At 35.5% G+C, this 12,412-nt stretch overlaps 1 protein-coding gene across 1 annotated transcript in view; it reads left to right on the top strand.

Annotated features, from left to right (window-relative positions):
* The first annotated feature begins 224 nt into the window (after positions 1–224).
* LOC127878044 (receptor-type tyrosine-protein phosphatase F-like) overlaps positions 225–12,412 on the top strand; it is a 92,637-nt gene continuing 80,449 nt past the window's right edge. The window contains exons 1-3 of the mRNA XM_052424446.1: positions 225–715; positions 8,955–9,069; positions 10,959–11,023. Of these exons, the coding sequence (XP_052280406.1) occupies positions 646–715; positions 8,955–9,069; positions 10,959–11,023 (250 nt within the window). The 5' untranslated portion in view covers positions 225–645. The remainder of the gene's footprint in view (positions 716–8,954; positions 9,070–10,958; positions 11,024–12,412) is intronic.

Below are 12,412 nucleotides of genomic sequence, written 5' to 3'. Positions count from 1 at the left end.
TGCACAGGCTAATCTGGGACAACACTTTACGCACATGCATTTTGCCCAGTTTTCACAGAACAATACACATTTATTCTCCATTCATTAATACCACAATTACAAGCAACGAAGGTTTTCGATAACATATTAAATGTGGCAATCGTCTGCAAATTTTAAACTTAATTGACTAGTTTGTGGCCTTTTTCCAATATTGCCTTGAATGTACTAAATAACCCGAGTTTGACAACACATAAAGGGACATATTAAAAATGCATGACACATTGTTTGTAACATAGTATTCGTAACTAAACGATATTCCTATTGTGTGAACTCGGTAAAATGACGGGTAAATAGTCAATGCAATAGGCTTAGTCGCTTACATCGTGTTATTTTTCGTAAAACGCTTGCTGTACACAAAACACTGTTCCTCGTGCGCACGATATACATGCGAACGGAATGTTTGAAGTTACCAAGAACAGTTATGTCGTGTAAAACTGATTTACATACTGATTTATTTAGTTTAAGTGTGTGCATATAATCTCTTTTTGAATCAACTGGATACTTATACATTTGGCAATAATGCCGTGCGGATCTCTGTGAGGACTCGGATATTACATCATACCCCGGTAAGCCTGTGAGGGAACGGATGTACCATGTGACGTCACGATGTCGGTAAGAAGTTCCAGCGCGCTGCCAGTTTCGACAGAAGCAGCCATCTCTGTCAACTCGTATGCAGGTTTGTACTTCTGTAAACACCCCGAAAATCCGACATGCTGTGAGAAGTTGTACATGCTAGGAGATGCAGCCGATATATTTCAAAGAATTTCGGTAGGGTAAGTAAATCCAGTACTACAGTATAATTGTTTAAAGGGATCTTTTCACGCTTTGGTAAATTGACAAAATTGAAAAAAATTGTTTCAGATTCGCGAATTTTCGTTTAAGTTATGATATTTGTGAGGAAACAGTAATACTGAACATTTACCATGGTCTAATAGAGCCATTATATGCATCTTTTGACGATTTTAAAACCTAAAAATTATAAAGCGTTGCAACGCGAAACGATTGAATAATTTGGAGAGTTTTGTTTTTGTCGTTAAATTTTGTGAAACTACGAAGATTGCTTATATAACGTATAAAATACGTTCAGCATGTGTACTCGGCGGAATAGCTCAGTAGGCTAAAGCGTTTTTACTTCAGGACTGTGGCAGGACTCCAGGGGTCACTGGTTCGAAACCTGGTCCGGGCTATGTTCTTTTCCTTTTTTTAATTTTATTCTTGATTTTTTACTGGAGCTTTTACGATCGAATGTTTACATTTATCGATATAAAGCATTTAATGAATAAGTTAAAAAATGCCAAAATCTGTGAAAAGGCCCCTTTAAAGGTATTTTTGAAATAAACTATTTTTTGGTGCATGCAAAGGAGGTATTACCATGTATGTTAGAAAAATCCTGGTAATTAATATTCAGGATTTATTGAAATACAGCTATTTAAAGTCGATGATGCAGGGATTTGTCACATATTTAGCACTTTATTTACAAATTTCTATAAAGGTGTGCCAGTGAAAGTTTTTTCACCGACAATTATATTAACCAATGTCCCCGAGTAACATATCCGCCAGGATTTCTTTAAAAAGTTTGTATTGGTGGAAAAATTCGACTTTACATACGTGTTGATGAAAAACATACATGGTAATACTTCCTTTGCATGCACCAAAATATATTTTATTTCAAAAATGCCTTTAAACAATCATAGAACTGGATTTACTTACCCTACCGAAATTCTTTGAAATATATTGGCTACATCTCCTAGCATGTCCAACTTCTCACAGCATGTCGGGTTTCCGGGGGTGGTTACATGCACGATAACAGTTTGTATAAGCACTACTAATCCTATGAATGTTAAACAGTTATTGATTTTTTTCAGTATATTAAGATAAACTAAATGTGTTCCAAACGACAATGAAACGTCTTTTTTATTGCAATCCTAATTCACCAGGATCTGATTTGTTTTGTGAGCATAATTGCAAATATGATTTTATCCAGGGACCTATACGGTCCCTGTATTATATTTATTCTTGAATGACTGTTCCCTTGCATGTTATATATTTTTTACATGATTAAATTTTTAGAGGTTTCATTTGACAATTTTAATTCTTGTTTTCGTGCATTTCAATTTACATTGATAAATTTGGTTTAAAATTCTTCAAAATATTAAAAAAATATTTTCGAATTTTCCAAATTGTTATGAAATCCCTTGATAACTAAAATTGTTTTTGACAAATTATGAAAATTTTAAGTGAAAGTTTCAAACAATAACTGTATGTATATGAAAGGGTTGAAAATTGGCGGGCTGGTTTCTTAAAAATTAACAGAAATTCTAGTAAAAATACTGACACAATTATATAAAAGAATACAACAAGGTATATATTTGAAAAACAAAGCATCAATCGGGGCTGTATATGTAAATGCATTCAATGAGGAAAACTATCGATAATTAGGTATTATGCCATTATTAAAATGAGTTTCATTCAGCTGGTGATATCTTTTTAGTCTTCACAAATTCCCAATAAAACAGAAACATATTAAAATCAGTAGTACATATATTGGAAGTATTATAGCCCAAACACAAATCTTACGTTTTTTTTCCAGGATATCTATGTACACTTATGACCAGTATTAGAATCATATGCATAGATGTTTGAATTCATTTAATATTGCGTTAATTTTGCAGCGACTTCTTAAGGGAATATTGTTCACAGATATTAAATGGCAAGTATACAAAAATAGCACGATTTATAACATGTGGTAGGCGCAGACTTATTTTGTATGATGGCTGGACAAAATTATGAGAAGTTTTCCAACATGACACTTCAACCACAATCACAAACTAGAAATGGCGCGGCAGAGGCCGACACGTATCCCCACGCCGCATGTTTGACCCAGGGGCGCCCCATGGTTGGTAATGTGGCCATGCATAGTTGAGATTGACCGTATTGTCATAAGAGAAGTTCAGTATCAATTAGAAGTGAAATGGTGTAGAAATGAAGAAGTTAAGTAAAAGGCAATTTTGGATGGGTGTGGCCTATGTGGGCGGGGCACCCCAGGGTTGGTAATGGGGCTATGCATAGTTGAGATTGACCGTATTGTCATAAGAATAGTTCAGTATCAATTAAAAGTGAATCGGTGTAGAAATGAAGAAATTATAGTAAAAGGCAATTTTGTGTGGGTGTGGCCTATTTGGGCAGGGCGCCCCAGGGTTGATAATTGGGCCATGCATAGTTGAGATTGACTGTATTTGTCATAAGAGAAGTTCAGTATCAATTAGAAGTGAATTGGTATAGAAATGAAGAAGTTATAGTAAAAGGCAATTTTGGGTGAGTGTAGCCTATGTGGGTGGGGCGCCTCAGGGTTGGTAATGAGGCCATGCATAGTTGAGATTGACCGTATTGTCATGCATAGTTGAGATTGACCATATTGTCATAAGAGAATTTCAGTATCAATTTGAAGTGAATCTGTGTAGAAATGAGGAAATTATAGTAAAAGGCAATTTTGGGTGGTGTGGTCTATGTCAGCGGGGCGCCCCAGGGTTGGTAATGGGGCCATGCATAGTTGAGATTGACCGTATTGTCATAAGAGAGGTTCAGTATCAATTTGAAGTAAATTGGTGCAGAAATGAAGCAGTTAATGTAAAATAACATAAAAATGAGTGAAAATTTCTGACCCTGCCCCGCCCAAATCCCCATAACTTTTGACCCAGGGGTCAGATCAAATTCCAAATTGTGCAGGGTCGCACATATGCTCGTAGCTATCATGTGTGTAAGTTTCAAGGTTCTAGTGCTTATAGTGTAGGAGGAGATAGTGGCCAGGCGGACAGACAGACGGACAGACAGACGGACGGCGGAGATAACCACAATATCCCCACGCTTTTCAAAAAGCGTGGGGATAATTACCTTTTAGTTAATCACCAATATATACGTTTTTCAAATACAGTATTCTTATAATATTGCATGAAATAAGGTAATTATCTTCTTAATAATTAAATACCTTTATCCTGTCACATTGCTCGATGGACATACCCAGTAATTATGTGTAAATTGTGTTCTCTTATTGTATGAGATATTGGGCTAAGATTATCTTTCCAAGTATAAAATAATACCATATTCTTAGAATAGTCTTTTAAATTGCCTCTGTCTTGACATTTGTATTGTATTCACAAGCCATAAAGTAATAGAGGTACAAATAAGGAATGGAAACACATTTTAATTCCATTTAAAGATAATTCTGTGAATGTTGCCATATTTTTATGCCCCCTGTAGGGTGGCATATAGCAGTTGAATTGTCTGTCAGTCAGTATGTCAGTTAGTCAGTCTGTCCGTCCGTCTAAAAAAACTTTAACATTGGCCATAACTTTTTAAATATTGAAGATAGCACCTTGATATTTGGCATGCATGTGTATCTCATGGAACTGCACATTTTGAGTGGTAAAATTTCAAGGTGAACATCATCCTTCAAGGTCTAGGGTCGAAAAAAAAACTAAGTCAAGGGAGGTAATAATCTTTAAAATGACATAGTTATCTGACCTGCCCACATATATTTTTGTTAAATAAATCAAAGCGGCGCAGTAGGCAGCATTGTGTTTCTGACAAACACATTGTGGTAAAAGGTCAAGGTCATCCTTTACGGTCTACGGTAAAAAATACAGATTTAAGGGAAGTAATAAGCTTTAAAAAGGGAAAAGATTATTCAATATTGAACATAGCCACTTAATATATTTGGCATGCATGCGTATCTCATGGAGCTGCACATTTTGAGTGGTGAATCTACAGTCACAGTAGTGGCTTTTAATTATTTGCTTCTAAAAATAGAGATTTGTTACAAACAATTATTTTCAAGGGAAGTTATTTATATAATTATAAATCTCATATTATATATTTCCTTACCAAGAATTGAAGTTCTTTACACAGTTACTGTACAGATTTATTATTTTGATTATTTATAACCCAAATGATTGATTTTTTTTTTTTTTAAATGATATATTTATGATTCTTTGATGTTCACTATACCTACCTGTGGTCTTAGGTCCATAGATACATGATCAACTCTGGTTATGATCTCTTTTAAACCACAGGCCTTGGTTGTCAGTGATGTCTGACAAGGTCATGATTGATTGTGAGACCTTCCCTCCCCCCCCCCCCCCCCTGGTTGGATTAAACAAAATTCAAGGGAAGTAATAACCTTCAAAGGGAGATGATTTCTATACCTGCCAAATGATAAATGGAAATTTCTGACAAACACATCTCTTGTTCAATCATGTATTATTGTGTTTTTATATGTTAATAGATGCATTTAGCACCGTTGTTTTTTTCTGAAGGCAAATTAAGTTCATGAAAACAGTACATTTTCAATCAGATTTACATACAAATGTCCAAAATTTGAATGAACAAAATCCCAACTCTCAAATCAATATGAAAAACCCAACAGCTTTTGATGATTTTTCGATAGAAACATATATATTCCATTTATCACCTTGTAACAAAAAACCCCAAATGAAGTCAGTCGTTTAGAGGAATTTATAATATATTTGGTAATTAATGGTTAGACATCATTCTTTGAAAGTAATGATGACAGTTATCAGGGTACAGGAGGAGTTCACAGGGGTTTATACAATGGGCTGTACAGAGTGTAAACGCGCTGGTTAGAACTTTATTTTTGCAAATACATGTATCTAAAGTTATTGAAATACATTTGCAAAAATCTTTAGTGCTTAAAACAGCTTTTCCTCCAGTTTGTGCAGATATCTAACGATTTAAGAATTAATCCTTGCATACATCTGATATGGGTGCCAAACTTTCACGTTGCGTGCAGCATAACCGTGTACATGAATGCTGTACACATCAAATGTTTGGTCAAGATAACAGGCTTATTAAATGAACTAATTCAGATGTATTTCCATAACCATAAGCAGCATAAAAAACTATGTTTTGCTCTTGTTAAAATTTTTAAAAGAAAATTGTTTTAAAAAGTTATTTGAAAAAAGAAATATCTTTAAAAAAGATATACGGCGTTGATTGTGGTTGGAGTTTATGAAAGGTAAAGAGTTCAATGAATGAGATCAAGGATAGCGAATGTCTTTTTCTGTGCAGTTCTTAGCTGCATCACACGCAGTACGGGATGTTACACTGAGTTTTCGCGGCTTATTTTACATTACAGCATATTGCTGGTCATAAACCTATAGATACAAAACAGAAAACCACAAGAAGAATGGAAGTGAAATTAAAACATATGAGTCAACCGGCCACACGTGAAGTATCTGTACATATTTTTATGCCCCCGGTAGGGTGGCATATAGCAGTTGAACTGTCCGTCAGTCAGTATGTCAGTATGTGTGTATGTCATTATGTGTGTATGTGTGTATGTCAGTCTGTCCGTCTGTCCAAAAAAAACTTTATCATTGGCCATAACTTTTTCACTATTGAAGATAGCAACTTGATATTTGGCATGCACGTGTATCTCATGGAGGTGAACATTTTGAGTGGTGAAAGGTGAAGGTCAAGGTCATCTTTCAAGATCAAATGTCAAATATATGGCGTCTGTCCGTCCGAAAACTTTAACATTGGCCATAACTTTTTAAATATGGAACATAGCAACTTGATATTTGGCATGCATGTGTATCTCATGAAGCTGCACATTTTGAATGGTGGAAGTTCAAGGTCAAGGTCTTCCTTCAAAGTCAAAGGTAAAAAAAAAAAAATCAAAGCGGCGTTCTCATGAAGCTGCACATTTTCAGTGGTGGAATTTCAAGGTCAAGGTCATCCGTCAAGGTCAAGGTCATTCTTCAAGGTCAAAGGTCAAAAAAAAAATTCAAAGCGGCGTTATCATGAAGCTGCACATTTTGAGTGGTGGAAGTTCAAGGTCAAGGTCATCCTTCAAGGTCAAGGTCATCCTTCAAGGTCAAAGAAAAAAATAATCAAAGCGGCTTTATCATGAGCTGCACATTTTGAGTGGTGAAAGTTCAAGGTCAAGGTCATCCTTCAAGGTCAAAGGTCAAAAAAAATAATTCAAAGCGGCGTTCTCATGAAGCTGCACATTTTGAGTGGCGGAAGTTCAAGGTCAAGGTCATCCTTCAAGGTCAAAGGTAAAAAAAATAATAAAAAAATTCAAAGCAGCGCAATAGGGGGCATTGTGTTTCTGATGAACACATCTCTTGTTAATATTTATATGCGCGTTCTTGAACAAACCTGTTTTAGTGGTTTGTTGGGCATTGCTATTTGATTCGATTATTAACAGTATCGAGAATCATCGCGCTCATGCTTAATACATTAGTCAATATGGTGGAATAATTCTTGTTAAATTAATTAAAAATAATATTTATCATGGTATTGTTGAAAACACATTAAGAATCTATTATTGACATTCCATAATTATATCGCTGGATATCTTCATTTAACATCTTTCTGGTCTAAAGAAAATTCCAGTTCACCTAGGTCATGCTATAGCATCTTTATTATATAACGATTATTTTACTGGCCGCAAACTCCGGTCAGCACATAAGGTAGTTGTGAAGACCCAGCGACCTGTATATAAACTATGACATTCACACACACACGGCGCCACCGCGAACTGACCCTGATACGGGTCATTGAAATGCAATGCATTAAAGTGAGGCCTCGCTTCCACTGCTCTTTATACTTTTACATGTGAACATGTTGACTGGAATATGGAAGTTAGTACTAAATATGAGAACATAGCCTTTATGTACAAACGTTCTCGCGCTGGCAATCCTCTGAAAATAAAAGGTGCACACACAAACTGTATTGATGTCGAGATTGAGTGTAAAATTGTTCTCTCTATTAAGCCTTTTCATTAGAGATAAAATTGTTTCATGCTTAACACGCAGTAAAGCAGTGTTACAAAGACGCAGACATGTTTCCAATGTTCTGGTCGCATGCTGAAATCAGCCTATGGGATAAATGAAGTGTATTCATTCTGAACTAGCCGCGGGAAATTTTATTTGAATTTTATTGGACAGTTACAAAGGTCAGGTAAGGTGAAAAGCTGGCGTATACAGCTATGCCGAAAAAAGCATCATTTACTGGTGTGTTTAAAACCATTAATGTGTAGTTGTGAACCCCACAAAGTCAGGTGATCCTGTACCCTTGTTATATATATTCCAAACTTTGCAGGCAATGATGCTTGTTTGGAGGCATTTATCTTTTGTAAGGGGATAAGTACTCAGGCCTTTTCCTGTCAATTTCGGGATTTGGAATTTTTACATGGAAAAAGTCCCCTGATTTTGGAAAAACCAATATAATTTGACTCTTTAAAATAGTTAAAATTAGAGAACTAAATCAAATGAATTATAGTTTTATACTTTTAAGATGACATTTCAACAAACTTTACTAAAACATGTACTTTTGCCAGGAAAACGCCTGGGCCTATTCCCAAAAAAGTTAGAAACAATAAAGTGCAGTCAAGCTATGTGTCCACCTGTTTGCTCCTATCTCACACTGAAAATGTCTGAGAGAACAGCAACAGATGAACCTGAAGCATAACTGGCAGCATGCACCTATTGTAAATTTCCAACAGTACAGTTATTTATCAATAGATCCATGTAATGCCATGCATTCATTGCAACAGGCACCGACAGATGCAGTCAGACATATTTATTGCATCACTAACGGCACCAATGCAGTGACCTCATAAATAAATGTTGCATGATGCAAATATTTGTAGTATTGTAATTACATCTCAATCGCATTTGTTATTTGAACTTATTTCATTTTCCAGAGAATCATTCATATGTAAGATTGTTGATGCCCTTAGGATCAAAGATACATTGTAACACTGTTTTTTTTTTCTAGCATATGTACATTTAATATTGGGAACATTTACATGCCAAATGTAAGGGCCATTCTCTAAGAAGGGGAGAAAGCGCTGAGCAATAGAAACTTCTTCAAATCTAAGTCTGTTGCAGATGTGGCAGACCCTATGAAGTCCTCAAAGTCCTTTGACCACCAGCTTCTGTGGATAGTGCTATGCATCCTAGGCCTCACTCTGGGTTTAGCCATCGCCACTGGATGCTATATATGGTAAAAACATTATGTGAAACACTTTCTAAACAATAACGGTCTGTCTGCAGATCTATAAAGTCGAATGCATGAGTCCAGCTTTGTAGCTTCAGGCTCAAACAATGAACTGAGAATGCCTGATGCTTATGCTAGTATATTAATGCAAATTTTGGAAGGCTATGGCAGTTCAGGTTTCAAATTTGGTATGCTTTGACTTTCTTTTGATCAATTTTTAAGAATTTGTATACCGTAATTACTCTATGTTTTCGGACACTCTAAGTTTTCGGACACCTCTTTTTTTAGCAAAAATAATTATTTTTCGTGACTCTTAATTTTCGGACACACGAGTTTTCGTCCATAAGTAATGTCTCTAAGTTTTCGGACAGTATATTTTACAGCGCTATTTTACCAAATGTTTGTTTTCAATATCTAATAACACTTCGATCATGGGGTTTTACAACCAGATTAACACCATAAAACATGGCAGGTGCCTGCATTCCTGAGGGCAACAGACCATTACATTTGCTTCATTGGGTAAATAATCTTGTAAACTGGTATTAAACAATGGTTTCGCCCAATAGCATACCGGTAAGCGTTGTGACAATTATCAGGGGTAGTGCCAATTAACAGTTCAATTATCTACCGCAATTGTACTACCCCTTCTCAGTAAAATACTAAACCCTTCAAAGTGTGATGCACCCTATTGCAAGTTTTAAGAAGAACAATGGAAGGTGTTAGACAACAACTATCGGAAATGAACAAACAAAGAATTCATAGTTTGCTTTTTTTATTGCGTTAAATACAGGTTCATACTAGCGAGTATCGGTACATAACATGCTCATCTTTGAACTCGTTGGTCAAAATACAACCTTGTTGTAATTGTCTGTCAAATAAATTAAGCATTTAAAATTATTTAAAACGCAGTGCAAACATATAACTGTAATTTATACTACATGGCATTGTATTATACAAGCGCTTGCTATTACCGGTAGTCGTTGATACAATTGACGTTATTTTCGGACACTTTAATTTTCGAATCTAAGTTTTCGGACACCTGTATTTTGTGAATATTTTTCGTATCTAAGTTTATTTATTTTCGTGTCCGAAAACATAGAGTTATTACGGTAATCTTACAAGTGTGGTTGCGAAATAAACATATACCAACAAATACAGATTGATACTGTATGTACGAACAATAATGATTAGCCAATCAAATAATTAATGATGGTATTAAATGCTAGTTATTTAAAATTGATCATATAAAAATTATATGACTTTGTTTTCATTACAAATGAATGGAGGCATGAGTTATTATTCTTAAGTAACTAAACATTGAAAGTATGACCTAGGTTTCATTGCACGTTACTGGACATTTTTGGTATGGCATGGTTTTAATTGCAAGTAATTTAACTGAACTTTGTTGATATAACTTGGTTTCATTGCAATTAAATGAACATTTTCTGTATAGCTTGGTTTTCATAACTGAAGTAACAAAACATTGTTGTTATGTCTTGGTTTTCATTGTAAGTAATTGAACATTATTGGTATGTCTTCATTTTATTTGCAATTAAATGAAAATTGTTGGTATGGGGTGGTTTTTATTGCCATTATTTTGACATTGTTGGTATTCATTGCAAGTAATGAACATTTTTGTAATGAGTTGGTTTTCATTGCAATTAAAAAATATGTTTGGTATGACATGGCATTTACTGCAAGTAATTTTACATTTTTGGTATTACCTGGTTTTCATTGCAATTTGATGAACATTGTTACTAAGATTTGGTTTTCATTACAAGTAAATAAACATTCTATAATGTCTTGGTTTTCATGGTAAGTAATTTAACATTGTTGGTTTTAATCTGTTTTGATTGCAATGAAAAAACCCATTTTGTTTGTGACTTGTTTTTCAGGGAAAGAAAACATTTGCCAGAAAAAGTGACGATAAGAAGACTCAGAAAATCTACCATAAGAAAAAGTATGATAAATTAATTTAATAGATTTTATGGCATTATTCTTTGCCTTCTTTGTTGCAAGTAAATTGAAACATTACACAGATATTCAACCGCATTTAAACTTGTGAACTTGCTTGATTTGGTTAACTTTTTATCTGACATCAGTAAAAGTAATGGCCCTCTTTTTGCCAAAACAAAGGATATTTTTATGCCCCCTTCAAAGAAGAGGGGGTATATTGTATATTGTTTTGCACATGTCGGTCCGTCGGTTCGTCCGTCTGTCCGTCCATTGGTCCACCAGATGGTTTCCGGATGATAACTCAAGAACGCTTACGCCTAGGATCATGAAACTTCATAGGTACATGACTGGCAGATGACCCCTAATGATTTTGAGGTCACTAGGTCAAAGGTCAAGGTCACAGTGACTCGTTCTTGGATGCAGTTTAGGACCATATTTGCAGATTATATTATGTACTGGTGTCGTGGGGTCTCCGTCCGTCCACCAGATGGTTTCCGGATGATAACTCAACAACGCTGAAGCCTAGGATCATGAAACTTAATAGGTACATTGATCATGACTGGCAGATGACCCCTATTGATTTTGAGGTCACTAGGTCAAAGGTCAAGGTCATAGTGACTTGTTCTTGGATGCAGTTTAGGACCACATTTGCAGATTATATTATGTACTGGTGTCGTGGGGTCTATCTACCAGGGCTAGCGCTGTCCCAAAATTTCTTTGAGCCAACCAGTTTTTTGTTTTTCGGTGCTCGAAAACTGGTTTGGAAATAATTATATATACATGTACTATCAACTTGTTATGCCCCCCTTTGAAGAAGAGGGGGTTTATTGTTTTGCAAATGTTGGTCTGTCGGTCGGTCCGTCCACCAGATGGTTTCCGGATGATAACTCAAGAACGCCTAGGCCTAGGATAATGAAACTTCATAGGTTAATTGATCATGAATGGCAGATGACCCCTATTGATTTTCAGGTCACTAAGTCAAAGGTCAAGGTCAAAGTGACTCGAAACAGTAAAACGGTTTCCGGATGATAACTCAAGAATTCTTACACCTAGGTTCATGAAACTTCATAGGTACATATATCATGACTAGAAGATGACTTCTATTGATTTTCAGGTCACTAGGTCAAAGGTCAAGGTCACAGTGACTCAAAATAGTAAAATGGTTTCCGGATGATAACTCAACAATTCTTGCGCCTAGGATCATGAAACTTCATAGGTACATTGATCATGACTGGCAGATGACACTTATTGATTTTCAGGTCACTAGGTCAAAGGTCAAGGTCACAGTGACTTGAAACAGTAAAATGGTTTCAGGATGATAACTCAAGAATGCTTAGGCCTAGGATCATGAAACTTCATAGGGACATTGATCATGACTGGCAGATGACCCCTA

The sequence above is a fragment of the Dreissena polymorpha genome, chromosome 4 (genome assembly GCF_020536995.1).
Source record: "Dreissena polymorpha isolate Duluth1 chromosome 4, UMN_Dpol_1.0, whole genome shotgun sequence".
Classification (NCBI taxonomy): Eukaryota; Metazoa; Mollusca; class Bivalvia; order Myida; family Dreissenidae; genus Dreissena; species Dreissena polymorpha.
The sequence above is the reverse complement of the archived record's forward strand: the minus strand, read 5'-3'. Positions and strand labels throughout refer to the sequence as shown.